General features: G+C 49.8%; 1 protein-coding gene across 4 annotated transcripts in view; it reads right to left on the bottom strand.

Annotated features, from left to right (window-relative positions):
• Nucleotides 1-11300, bottom strand: part of LOC144718986 (tyrosine-protein kinase HCK-like) — a 50500-nt gene extending 39200 nt beyond the window's left edge. The window contains exons 1-2 of one of the 4 annotated variants that reach the window (XM_078594669.1): nucleotides 11130-11300; nucleotides 6988-7145 (exon numbers count right to left, since the gene is read on the bottom strand). In XM_078594669.1, coding sequence (XP_078450795.1) covers nucleotides 6988-7107 — 120 coding nt within the window. In that variant the 5' untranslated portion in view covers nucleotides 7108-7145; nucleotides 11130-11300. Of the gene's footprint in view, nucleotides 1-6987; nucleotides 7146-9953; nucleotides 10079-11099 lie in introns of those variants that run through there. The other 3 variants (XM_078594668.1, XM_078594671.1, XM_078594670.1) reach the window with 3 other exon arrangements.
• Between the last annotated feature and the right edge of the window lie 3273 nt (nucleotides 11301-14573).

Below are 14573 nucleotides of genomic sequence, written 5' to 3'. Positions count from 1 at the left end.
CTCCTTCCACGCACTCTCCTACCTCTCCCCTCTCACCTCACTCTACTCCCCTCCATACATTATCCTACCTCTCCCCTCTCATCTCACTCTACTCCTTCCACGCACTCACCTACCTCTCCCCTCTCACCTCACTCTACTCCTTCCACGCGCTCCCCTACCTCTCCCCTCTCTCCTCACTCTACTCCCCTCCATTCATTCTCCTACCTCTCCCCTCTCATCTCACTCTACTCCTTCCACGCACTCACCTACCTCTCCCCTCTCACCTCACTCTACTCCTTCCACGCACTCACCTGCCTCCCCCCCTCATCTCACTCGACTCCCCTCCATACACTCACCTACCTCTCATCTCACTATACTCCTTCCATGCACTCTCCTACCTCTCCCCTCTCACCTCACTCTACTCCCCTCCATACATTATCCTACCTCTCCCCTCTCACCTCACTCTACTCCTTCCACGCACTCACCTACCTCTCCCCTCTCTCCTCACTCTACTCCTTCCACGCACTCACCTACCTCTCCCCTCTCATCTCACTCTACTCTCCTCCACGCACTCTCCTACCTCTCCCCTCTCACCTCACTCTACTCCCCTCCATACATTCTCCTACCTCTCCCCTCTCACCTCACTCTACTCCTTCCACGCACTCACCTACCTCTCCCCTCTCTCCTCACTCTACTCCCCATCCACGTGCTTGTGCCAATGTCCCCAAGCAACCTCCTCTCAGTGGGAGGTCGCTCCTTCCCTGCTGTTGCTCCCACTGTCTGGAAGGCCATTCCTCTGTCGATCCACAGGTAACCTTCTGCCCATGTTCAAGTCCAGGCCCAAACCCCTCCTTTTCACCTTCTCGAGATATTATTCAGTGTCTTCATTTGCACCTTCACCAGATTCCTCGCCGTGTAGCATGTCAACCCTCAACTTATACCCCTCGAATGATCTTCTTGTTTTTCTTCTTCTTCTAAAAATAGCTTCTACACGTGTACGGGTATTGGGGTCATCGTGATTTACGCATTGACCGTATTTGTACAGCGTCTTAAGGCAACGCAGCTGCATTCAGAAGCCCTCGAAATCCACGTTGTGACACGAGTACACATTCTTGGACACGCCACATGTTATTTGGTCACGCTTTAGCTTGTGCCAAACATCGGGCGCACAATACGGCGCGGGAAAAACACAACGAAAACCGAGTTGTGCCAGCACACTGTGGATGTGCGTGGCGTCTACATGCGAGCACGTGAGGGAGGGGGTGCCAGACTACTGGGGGGGGGGGGTGGACAGCAGTGGAGAACGCGTGAGTGACAGAGCGAGCGAGTGACGGGGCCATGCAAAGCGCAATGCAAATGCAAAATGTGAACCCTCAGTTCACGAGAAATATTTGCAACGATCACATTTCAAGATAAAACTTAAACCGTCCGGTTTCCTGCCACCCCAGTTAGTGGCGTCCGTGCATTGCTGTTTCCGCGGGCAGGTATTCGTGGCGTTTAAAGTGCGCGTAACGTCGTGCAGCTCATGACGAGCCCAATGCCGACAACGCAACGTGAACCTGCAAAATCTAGGCGGTTGCGACGGTGAATCAGATAAGGGTGAGACCACGTGTCTTGGACAAGGTTAGTAGAGCAACTTGTGAAGGTCGACGAGCGTATTTTCTTTCAGCCAGGTGTGAGAACTCAAGAGACCAGGATGACGGTCGTTTGCAAGAGTAGACCTGGAGACGATAGGGGCAAAGCCGCGTAGTTTGGGGAATTACAATGATGAATATTGTCTCCTGTATGGAATGCCTGGCTGAGACTGCCTCTACCATCATCGCATGGGGCGTCGCTCAGTTAAGCCCTATGTGTGTGTGCCTAGCACGGATATAAATGTGGGTTTTGTAAACAAAAAATATGCGGCGAGTGTGTGCGAAGGCGTTAGCGCAACGGGTCTTTGTGTGCACGGTTTAGCCACGCTGCATAATGCAGTGCGTGCCGTGTCACGAACACACGGGGAGCACTTGAATCAGATAACCTCGTGAAAACAAATTCATTAAAATAATTAATCGGACCATGCACAAAGCTAACCAGCAAAGGCATTGCTCGTGTCGCTGGGTGAGAACTTGTGGCTCATCGTGTAGCCATAACCACAGCGAGTCCATACGTCTATAAGAGGCCCGCAAATATGTCAACCTGTACAGTCTTCCCTGAAGATGCCAACATCCACACCACAGCCGGAACTCAAAATAGAGAGAGGCACACATGCTTGGCTTACCACACAATCATGGGAAGAATAATAAGAATATCTCAGGATACTAGAGGGGGGGGGGGGGTGCAGAACGACACGTTAATGTATTGTCTGATACATGCATTGTGACACAACTGACAAAACACAGAGATTGTAATGTCCTGGGAAGACTGACGGATCTCCCAGGACAGCTGGTTCAAAAATAGGAGGGGACTGGGAGAATAGAAACCCAGGAGAGGTAGCAACCATTGCACACACCCCGAGTCTGCGCCTCTTGAAAAGAGAGTTGCCAGGGGCTTATATGAAGCCCCCAGAAGCACTGTAGCTCTACAACCTGCCTTCCATGTAAAAAAAATCCCCACCGTAACTCGATACCTCCACGGACCACTCGACCTAATCTTCACTTGTGACAGCATTGTTAAATAAAAATATATATACTGGACATGTCAGGCGTGTTCGCGGTAGATTCAACAGTGCTCACTGCCAAAGTGCAGCCACGATCACAATTGCAGTCTGCACGATAACACGCATCGGCCCTGCAACTGTTGTGGATAATTTACCTCGTGAATTTCCACCGCAACCGCCATAACAACCACATTTCTAACGCCGTTCTTCTCTGCTGTTCTACAGAAATACAGAAATACTTAACGTGTTTAATTTTGCAAGACATGTCATTGTCAAAGCATTAATGTTTTACTAAAGTTGCGAGCGCGATGCATTATCAGGATGGAATTTTAAATGCACTTACGATCTCAAAGCAATCGGCCCCAAAATGCTGAATATTTTGACAATACAATTTGAAAAACTAAGCAGTAAAAAATTATCACGCTTTGTGGCTAATACTTATATAATATAACCATTGCCCAACATTTTCCTTTTGAAATGGCAATAAAATGACCTTAATCTTTGCTCTTGGGAGCTGCGGCGTCACCAGACAATAACGCTAATGGCTCGGTGCTAGGGAACGCAGCCGGGCTACTTCTGCGTCCATGTCCCACTTTACAAGCGGGCATCTTCCTGCAGCGAACTTACAGGCAGCAATTTTCCTGCCACTGCACTCACATCACACAGGCACGGGGCAAAGCCTGCGCGTGGAAGAATTTCCTATATACGCGGGGAGACCGTTTCCCTGAGAACAAAATCAACGGTGAGTAAACGTTTCAGTGAAACTCCACGAGCTCCTCCAAATATCCCAGGAGGAGGAATGCCATAAAAGATTTGTTTCGGGTTAGATCTCGCAAATATACCGTTAAACCCGCCACCACCCGACAGTCAATTCGTGCGGTATCTCACGTAAACAAAACATGGCAATTCGTTACTAGTTCAGCACATCGGTGTGTTTGAGAGTAAAACCCATAACATTTACCATTCGAGTACCGTGATGTTTCGCCGGTAATTACAACCAGCCTCATCAGGCATCAGCCAGAGTTGGAACGCATCGCAGTGTCCCGCCACGCAATTTTCCTTGGACGCACGGTGGTGGCCCAACAGAACCGGGTCCGAAGATTTGCATTACACGCTAGCGAGGGACAACATTTGGGAAAATGAGATGCCGCGACGAGAGAAGATTCGGTTATTGAAACGGCTGTTCCTGAACAATTTACCTTTTTTTCAGCGTTTAAATGCACCCACATCTCCTGATGCTTCGTAGCAAGAAAAAAATCAACAACACATTTTTAGCTACATGCGCATGAAACATGAGCCTCAAAATATTGGCTTGAACAAGGGCAGAGTGTCAACTGCACGAACATCACTGGAGCTATGCACTTTTAAATCGAGATTGAAACCGAATTTCTTTAGAACTGCTTTTTGTGTTTAGTTTGTAATCCTTCACCCACACGTGGAGGGGTGAGGACAGGGACACGCTGGTCGTATGAATGTTTATTGAACTTCTTTCGCACCGTAAGTAGCCAACCGTGCTAATCGGAGGTGGTCAATGCGTGATGCTGAAGCGAAGAGACTCGGGACCGATTCAGGTAACAGTATTCGCCACGTGATGGAATGGAAGTCACGTCGCTAACCATTGCTACACTGCTCCACTCCGTGCATAGGAATACACAGCTACTATAATTAGCACCGGATTTCTGGTGAGCAGACCTGAATGGGCCAGGAAGGAGAGAGAGGCTGGGCAGACGCAAGTTACGCGAGACAATGGGAGGTGGTGGTTAGGGGTTGGCGGCGGCTGCGGGATGTTGCTGTGGCAGTGGAGATCGGCGCCGTGCGGTGGTTGTGATGAATCGACGTCGATGGTTCGCGTTGGCGCCTTGCGTCGCTGCGCCGTGTTTGTGACACTTGTGCGCGAGTGTGAGCATGGAGGAGGGCACTGTCGTGGTGCCCTCCGTGAGAGGAGTGCGCAGCGCAAACACGAGTGCACGATGCGGCGGGTGCGCGTGTTTCGGTGCCACTTCCCAACGCAGATGACTACACTCCGCAAAGGACTACACGCCACAAGTTTCAATATAACATGTTATTTTAAAGGCTCTGGTCACACTAACTACTACTCTCGTGGCTGTATAATGAACACATCATACCTTGTCAACCCATACGGTTTACCCGTATTATTGGACAGGAAATTGAGTTTTCTGTTCCATACAGCGTCTAGCCGTTTTAATACGGACACATTTATTTTTGTCTATTAAATCTATTTGTTTTTTGTTTCTCCCTTGTGATGGGACGTTGTAGGATGAACGTTGAGATTTATAAGGTCACGGGGTGACCAATAAGCTCTGAATTGGTCTGTAATAAAGTAGGCAGTGATAAGGGGTTGACAGGTATGGTACAATTACACATTTTGTCACAATCTAAGAAGCACGGTTGACTACGTACGGTGTGGAAGACGTTACAAATACGTAAACACACTAAGATCTTTAAAATCTTGCGCAATACTTGGAAGTATGTTGGCCGATGTGACTGTGCACATGTTGTCCTATGTGGTAGTGTACCGGTGTCCCCTGCGTAACGTACCCCCCACCCACCCCCACATCGCGAATTCGCAGTTACGCAATTCATCTTTTAGGGACCCACTTCACACTTAGCTATGCGTGTCACAGTTACACGCTCAAGAAAAAACAAACAAAAAATAGTTTAACAATTTTTTTTTTAAATAACATTTTTTTTTCAATGATAATAAGAACCAAAGAGTATGTAATCATTATAAGTTAGAACAAATATTTCTGATAGTGTCACCACCGCGTCATCGCAGCGCCCAGCGTCACGGGCTGGGCGTAGCCACCTTCGATCTGAGTAGAAGCAGCCCACGGAAGCGTTCAAAAAGCCCTGAAGTTACTCCTTATTAAGTCATCTTTATAAGTAGTAACATTTTCAGTCGTCATTATTATTTCTTATTAAACTCCCTATTAAATATGTTTTTTTATTGTTTACTTTAATTGACAAGAGTCTGGTAAAAGGCACGAACCGTAATAAGGGAGGGGGTGAGAGGGGAATTTAGAAATTTCGCGGACCTCAGTGCGAACTCGGTGCTCTCCTGGGTTCTGGGAATGGGGAGAAACTTTTGGGGGGGGGGGGCACACTGCCTCACTCACGTAGTAGGGACTGCGAGCAGCGGGGGTGTAGGGTTCTTATATGGGGAAGGGAAGGCGAGCGGAACAAAAGTAAAGGAGAAAAAGGGAGTCGGGGGATGATGATACTCATCATCATGCTACGTCTCTCAAATAGAACGAGGATGTCCTCTTGGAATAAGTCATTTTTCAATAAAAACCTGACCCAGTGGTCGGGCGCGTTCAGTGCAAATGCTTTTTTGGTCACCCCTGTGCCACATCTGAGCTGTACGGATTCTTGAACCGCATTTGTGTTCATTGTCCATGTCTGCGACCGATGGTTTTAATGTGCTCTTGGTAGTTAACGGGGTCCAGGTGGCTTGTTCGATACAGCGAGCGGCTCGCAATCGGCTCGCAATCACGGTGGTCGCGAATTACATTTCTGGGTTTCGGGGTTGATTCAGCCTCATAATTCCTCCGAGGTCCATAAAACAAACAACTACTGTGGGAAAAAATTAGAATGGCTGTCCAATGAATGGACTCAACCCCCGCCATATGAACGTGGAATTATACACCGGGGCTGTAAAACGGGTGCTGACTGCTGGCTCAATTCTCAGTTGAGCAGGAAGTTAGTCTCGATGTACTGTAGCTTCGGGGTTTATTTGTGACATTTCACATTTGAGTTTCCTGTTTTCTGCGCGCATAACCGACCGAGTTTCTCAGTGGGCTCTCACTTGGTTAATAATCAATGTTTGCTCGTCTTAGAGAGACAGCAGGAAACTAGCTAACTATATTCTGGCCAATTGAGTCGCGATAAACTCGGGTCGAATTGGGACTGCAGTGTTCGCCCAATTAGTGCTCGATTGAAAACGAACTTTTTTTTAGAACTGCTTTTTGCGTAGAATTTCTTGTCCTACCCCCGCACCTCCGATTAGCACGGTTGGCTACGTACGGTGCCAAAGAAGTTCAACGTACATACACACACACACACGTGAGTGCACCGTGTGTCCAGTGCGTGTGTTCTGTGTGCACTATGTTCAGTGAGCGTGATGTATGTACTGCGTGTGCTGCTCTAGTAATGAGTGTGCTGCGTTGTGTGTATGTGCTGCATGTGTTACGTGCTGATTGTGCGTATGCTGTGCATAACGAGTGTGTTGTGCGTAATGCAAGTTGTGTGTGTATAGTGTAATGAGTGTTTTGTGTGTAGTGTATGACCTCTGTGAACTCTTTGTGTACTGTGTGAAGTGTGTGCTGTGCGTGTGCTGCGTTGCAGAGCACCTGTGGTCGTAACGTGGGGTCCCGAACGTAGATACCCCCCGGCGCCTTGCTCTGTACCTTGTCCTTCTTGCCATCTTGATCGTCCAATCCGGACTGCAGTGCGGACTGGGCACAGCCCATCCTTTATCCAAATCGCGCCCTCTGTGCACAGGCACTACCTGCCACCACAGCCGGGCACAGACAGAGATCATCCACGTAGCATTGAACAGATTTCTGGGGCAAGTGCTGTTAGCGAGACACCTAAGAAAGACTGGATCGGCACACGAAGGGATTGGGTGGCCAACACCACGCCCCGACGCCTTTGTCTCCCCAGTGCTGATGCTTACAAACCACAGCTCGTAGAGGAGATGCCCTGAAGACTGGATTAAAATATTCTCAGCATCGATGTTAAAACGTGATCGGGAATTTAACTTGGGTTGCTGGATTCGCAGCGCAGTCCGCAGTCAGGCGCACGCACTGGCACACACAAAGACACTGGCACACACAAAGACACTGGCACACACAAATACACTGGCACACACAAAGACACTGGCACACACAAAGACACTGGCACACACAAAGACACTGGCACACACAAAGACACTGGCACACACAAAGACACTGGCACACACAAAGACACTGGCACACACAAATACACTGGCACACACAAAGACACTGGCACACACACACTGGCACACACACACTGGCACACACACACTGGCACACAGACGCACACACACATGCAGCTGGACACACACACTGGCACACAAAGACAGCGGCCCACACGAAAAGACACTGGCACACACACTGGCACACACACTGGCACACACACACTGGCACACAGACGCACACACACATGCAGCTGGACACACACACTGGCACACAAAGACAGCGGCCCACACGAAAAGACACTGGCACACACACTGGCACACACACAGCAGTGATAGGTCTGCGATGACTGCCCTCCAGCTATTGGCAAATCGATTGGCCTAATGGCTCCCCAGAGCCGGGTTGTCACTTACAGGGAGATGCACCGTGCGTTCGATTTGGACATTCAGTTCAAAACCCGGTCGGGCCGAGGCGTCCATTGGCAGCAACACCGCCGTGTAAATACTAAACATTGCAGCGGCGCGCAGCGGGTGCAGGTGAAGGAGAAGAGCAGAGCCGGGCAGGGCAGCAGGCAATGTTACCAGCTGTAACGATTTTATCATTTGGAATGTCAACACTTAGGAGCCGCAACAGACGCATACAATATTCCAGTGATAATGCGGTAAATACTTATTACAGCTCCCTTTTTTTCCCCACAACCCACTGCTGGGATATACAAAAACAATAATGAATGTTGCGATGTTGTTCTTGCAAATGAGGTGAAAGGTTATGTGCGGCCCTGCAATTTCCCGCTCATGCCACTGTTGGCGAAAGAGGCCTCCATTGCAGGTAGCCCCTATAGAGCCCCGTCCAGTGAGGAACGGGGGGGGGGGGTAATTCGGCCTACTCTTCCACGGTTGTCAGACGTCCTGGAAGACGCGGGAGTACCCACACTTTACCCCAACTGTGATGTAGCCCATTTATACTGCTGGCTGGGTGCATGGACAGAGCCAGGTGTGGATGGGGTGGTTCTTGAAATGTAGCCCATTGTTTATAAACTGCCACGCCGGGAAATCGAATCGAGCAGATGACCTCTGGATTGCAAGTCCTGTGTTCTGATCCATGAACACCACGGCAGCTCCCCACAGGATTCTACATTCTACAGCATTTGTTTCACGTCGTGGCTTTTTTTTTTCGTTGTTTGCTGCACTGCATTTTACATCGTCGTGTTTCTCACGATCGCCCCGTCCGATTTTAATTGGGAATACCGATTTATTAACGCTCTCTACGCGGAGCAAATCCATCCCTGTGTCGTCTGCTTACCCACCGCAGCCCATCCCACCCCAAATTGTGTGCCTTTTAAATGGTGCGTACACGTTTGTTTGAATTACCCTTCACCTCCCGCTCCTAACGGGTCACGCATTTAATTGAATGATGAAATGAAATGACAATGGCTTGTAAATGAATTATAAATGAGCGGCTGATGTTAGTTAAGAACGGCGAATCCGTGCGACTCCAACCGACGACCAAAATCACCCAGAGAAGGCGCCCGCTCGGATCCCGCCAGAGCCGGGAAGCTAATCAGGCGCTGAGCCTGGACAGCGCTTGGGTTGCGTGACCACAACCATGCGCACAAGACAGGCACAATATCGGCGTTGTGGGCAGCAACGAGAGGGCAGGACATCCAAAGACACCGTGATGTCTGCATCCCTTCCACCCACCCACACCTTTACCGGCGCGGTGAAGTGTTGTCAAATAGTCCTCAAGGCGTGGCAAGGTTCGCATCCAGCAGTGGATCGACAACACGGGCTGCTCTCTCAACGCGGTGTACTGACTACTACACGGTAGAGCCAACACAAAGCACGCCACCCCCACGCCGTTCAATAGTCGCACACCCCCTATGAGTGGCGACCTTGTTACAGACCGATTCAGACTGTATTGATCACCCCGTGCCCTTATTAATCTCGACGTTCATCCTGCAAAGTCTCATCACAAAGGAGAAACACAAACACATAGACAACATATATATTGCCCGTATTGAAACAGCTGTACGCCGTATTGACCTGAAAACTCAATTTCCCTGGACAAGAATACGTGGTATAAACCGTATGGGTTGACAGGCATGGAGTCGGTGTGACAATGAGTGGTGGGCGATCGTAAGGCCGCTGCAATCCACCCACCGTGGCAGACTTAGGGCGGAGGCCCTCCTCGTGAGCCCATTGTTGCGCGACCCACGTTGATCCCGATCGATTTGACTAAATACTCCCCTCCACTCGCAGGCCATATTTTAGCGCTGCTGCCGGTCGCGTTACTAATTAAAACACGGGCAGGGTTGCGTTACACGGTCACAGCAATGATGGGGGTGGGGGGGGCTGTAAAATAACGAGAAAATTAAATACCGGTTCCGCAGACGCAGCAAGGCAACTTGAACAAAGCCGCACGGCAGCGTATCTACTGATGATGATGATGGGTCACTTTTCGCGTGCCAATGTTGGACTGAAGTGAGAATGTGACGAGGCTGCTGCTGCGTTGGCAATTTTGTAACAAGGACAAATAACAAACAAAAAACACATTCTTCGATAATCGTGAAATAAAACAATAAGCGACGTTTCGTGTGTTTGTCAATGTCGGGCTGTTCATCCACAGTCTAAATATTAATTTCTATGAGGCCCCTAAAGTACTGTCATGTGTTTGTATCGTTTGTTGTTGTAACGTTCTTACCCGCCCTTCTGGACATCAGTGAAAAAGAGCTTTATAGCTCATCGGATTCGTCCAGTATAAATATTTTCATTCTGAAAAATATTCTGATATTGTGTACGGTGCAGTGCTCCAACTATTATTCACTCAATTTATCTGGCCTTTCTGCTATGCAAGATGGGCTATTGTTCGACACGTCGCCTATTACTGTACAGTGGATATGTTTTTCCTCTTTATGGCAGTGCTATTGCAGACTGTGTTGAGTTTTGTTAACGGGGTTGCATGTGCATCCCTGATATCGCAGTCTTACACATTTTTAATAGGGCGGTGTTTTCATAATAATAAAAAATAAACCTTCGTAGTGATGGTTCCATCACCCCAGAGCCAAACAGGTCCAACTAACTCGTCAGTGATGTAGGCTCACAGTCTGTAACCCATGTGGACCAGTGTAACCAACATTGCACCTTGACCACAGCTCAGTTGTTCGACGATCCCACGCACAACTATGCGGTCTGATGAGAACAGTGCCACTAGGCTAGGTAACACTCGGCTGAGACTCCTTCCAGTTCTAGCCTAGAGAGAGAGCTTACCTGATTGAAACTCTCCTGTCTCACCTGGAGACACCACACCTGCCTGAACCCCCTCTCACCGCCGAGGGTATCTCCTCCTGCCTGGATCTCCCCTCTCCATTCTCACCTGGCTTGACAAACCCCCTCTCCCCTCTCATCTATCTGGAGAGACGTCACCTGCCTGAAACATGATCCATTCTCACCCCAGAGTCAGGGTAACCTCATCTGGCTGAGCTCCTCCCCCCCACCTCACTCTCTTCCCACCTGGAGACCCTTCACCTGGAGACAGCTCACCTGGAGACAGCTCACCTGGCCGGGGACGCTCCGTTCTTCTCCGCCCCTCAAAGGCAGCAGCCACAGACCCCTGGTGCCGATGATGCGGCCGCTGCTGCTGCTACTGATGCGTCGGCGGCGGCGGCGGCTGCTGCTGCTGGTTACTGAGGTATCCGCCCTTCTCTCGAGGGGCAGTGGCTCCTGAGTGAAAATGAAATAAATGGTGGGGGGGGGGGGGCCGCGGGAGACTTCTCCTTGCCGCTTCCCCCTGTGACGAGGAAGTGGCGGCGGCCCGGCCCGGCGTTGCGGGCATCGCTCAACGCGCGTGCGTGCGCGCGCGCGCACGTGTTGTGCGGGGAGCGGTGGCGCGGCGGTTAGCGCATTGCGCGACGACCACTTGACAGTGGCCAATGTTCGGACCGGGTCCCGGGGGTCTCGCCTAGGTCCACTCAGCCTGAAATGGCAACCCCCGGCGAGGTGTTTAAACGTCAGCGCTGGGGAGAGACAAAAGTGTCCCGGCGTGATTTCTAAGCCACGTGAAACCCGCTCTCTTCGTGGCGTGCCGACCTTGGCAGGCGCTCGCTCACGGCGCGAGGTTCATCCTGCCTCGACCGAAATTGTCTGTCCGGTTCGCCACGAACGTAGATTACGCGCGTACATACTTACACGTGCGTCTACGGGTCTGCCTGTGTCATCCACTCTCCGTCTCAGTGTCTCTCTTGCCATGTTGTCGATCTGCGTGTCTCTGTCTCTCAGTCTCACTCTTTGCTGCGACTCTGTATGTTTTTTTCTTCTGCGTCTCGTCTCTCCATTCCTTTGTCTATCTCCCTTACGAGACAAAGATAACCTTAACAGACTGTTGGGGGCAAGTGCTGTTAGCGAGCACCTATTCAATTTTATATTTAGATAAAGCGCCTTTCACCAAAGGTCGGAACACGAGGGGGTGGGTGGCCAGCACCAAAGCCGTCTCCCCCGTGACAATGTTCGCACATCGCTGCAGGTACTGTACGTCTGTCCTCATTGAGGTTGAGTCGACCCAGGAGAAGCCCACGAGGACCGGTTCAGGTGACCTTCGGGGTGGTGTTGGCCGTCGTCTGCGGGAATCGAACTCAACTCGGGTCGCCGGGTTCGCGGCGCAACGCGCACATCGAGCGCTCACCCACACGCCCAGAGCAGGTTCATACAACAACAATAACAACAATAACAACAAAAATAACAACAATTTAAAAAAACCGAGGCGCTTTTTCATTGTCATTGAAAGGGAGGGAACAATCGTGACATTTCGGCTGACTGGCTTTTTTATGAAATGGGTTTACAAGAACCTGTTTATCCACGGTATACTATCACTCGAGCAGACATTTCAAGACGAGAAAGGGTCCCGTGTCACCCTGGGACTTGTTGGGAGCAAGGGCTCTGGGCGAGCACCTCGATTGAAGCCGGGAGGGGTTTGGTGTGGACAGCACCGAGCCCGTCGCCTTTGTTTCCCCAATGCGGAATGTTTACTGAGCTACTCATTTGAGGCTGAGTCGATCTAGGGGAGGCCCAGAATTGGCTCAGATGTCACTGTTGACTGTGGAAGCGAATCGAATCCAAGTGCGCTCACCACGAACATCAACACCGCGCCACCCGCGACACCCACGCACGGACGCACTTACAAACGCTCACCAACACACGCATATGTAAGCAAGCACACCAAGCACACTCACAAACAAAGACAAAGACCCCCCGTATAGCCTTAACAGACTGTTGGAGGCAAGTGCTGTTAGCGAGCACTCATGAAGGCCGGCAGGGCACATCAAGGAATGGGTGACCAACACCACGCCCAGGCCGCCTTTGTCTCCCCAGTGCTGATATTTACACACCGAAAGCAGGTACTTATTTAAAGGCTGAGTCGGACCCTAGGGAAGGTCCAGGAACGGTGCATATATTCGCCACTGATATTGGGCGTAGGGCGAGAAACGAACTGGGGTCGCCGGGATCGTAGCGCAGTGCGCTAACCACTTCGCCACCGCTCCCCGCCCCACGCTGGAACAGAACGGCGCGTCTTGAACGCGCGCAAAGCGCCGCCCCGTGGTCTCGCCTGGCTCCCTGCAGCAGCAAGTCGTGGGCCCCTTCCACGCACGCACAACCCTCGACAAAAATACGGAAAAACAACACTGTGTGCCCGTACGAACGAATATAATCGGCGACATTTCGGGCAAATGGGTCTTCTTCGCAGCACGTAAACGGAGACGCCAGAGAGAGAGAGGGTGAATAATACGAGTTTGAGACTTAACTAACACCATGGGGCCTGATGAGAATTACATTTCAAAATATGTTTTCTGATGGCCAGGTTTTAAATGGGCGTATGCAGAGCGGCTACCTATACATGATGTGCTCATTTCCCTACTTTGTGATTATGGTGACACAACGCCTTACCCACGAGGCGTGGGAGGAGGCTCTCATCCAGCGGTGGAGTTGCAAACAGATCCGAGCCGAACCTGGCAACTAAACTTGTGCAGGCACGTTTGTAACAATTGCACACTTTACTGTATTGCGGTTTCTTTGAAAGAAAAAAAAAGTTAGCAGCTCCGGAAAACAAAACAAACAGTGGGCAACGTTTCCGTTGAGTTTGAGGGATTCCCACGGCCAGGGTCGAGATGGAACGGACTCCGCAGTTGACCCGAGTCCACGGGCACAGCAGCGAAACACCACCATGGAATGTTGGGGCAGGATCCAAATAACATATAAGTGAAATAAGTAGCCGCATTACAATGCACTTACATCATGGGACCTCCTTTGCCAGTACCAAAATATACTAATAGGGTTTTTGCCCTTTTTTATGGCAACAAAACTGACACCTTTTGCAAGGAATCATGCTTACATTAACCACAATACTTGCAGTCAAATGCAAACAAAAAACAATACTCTGATCATTTATGCATTGTCTTTGAAACTGATTGGTCGACACAGAGACGGCTTTCTTTAGAGCCTCGTCTCATATGGTGTTCAACTGGTCGACTTGTTTTTTGTTTGCATTTGACTGGAAGTATTGTGGTTAATGTAAGCATGATTCCTTGCAAAAGGTGTCAGTTTTGTTGTCAGAAAAAAGGGGAACTGGCGTCTAAATGACTCACCTCAGTAATTGGCGATGTGTATTTATAGCACGCGAGATGGCGGTTAATTGGTGATTTGTATATGCTGTAGTGTAATTACATTTCCTCCAGTAAAGTTGTGTTTTTAAAGCATTCTGTCCTTCACTGCTTTGGAGGAGTGTGGTAAGCTCAGTGGGGTGTTTGCTGTTGTGTTGTCCGGCTCTCTGTGTTGTGTTGCATTGTGTTTCTAAGTTTACTATGTTAATGCTAGATTTGAAGCTTTCGTGACTGCAAGGATTCATATTCTTGGGTTTTTTCGGTAAAGTCACGTAGGTAAAAAAATGTTAAATGAATAAAAGTCAATTTTATTAATTTTAATTTTTTTATATGTTAGTTTTTTTCTCAT

This window comes from Lampetra planeri, chromosome 5 (genome assembly GCF_965212315.1).
Source record: "Lampetra planeri chromosome 5, kcLamPlan1.2.h2, whole genome shotgun sequence".
Taxonomy (NCBI): Eukaryota; Metazoa; Chordata; class Hyperoartia; order Petromyzontiformes; family Petromyzontidae; genus Lampetra; species Lampetra planeri.
This window is presented reverse-complemented; position numbering and strand designations above follow the sequence as displayed.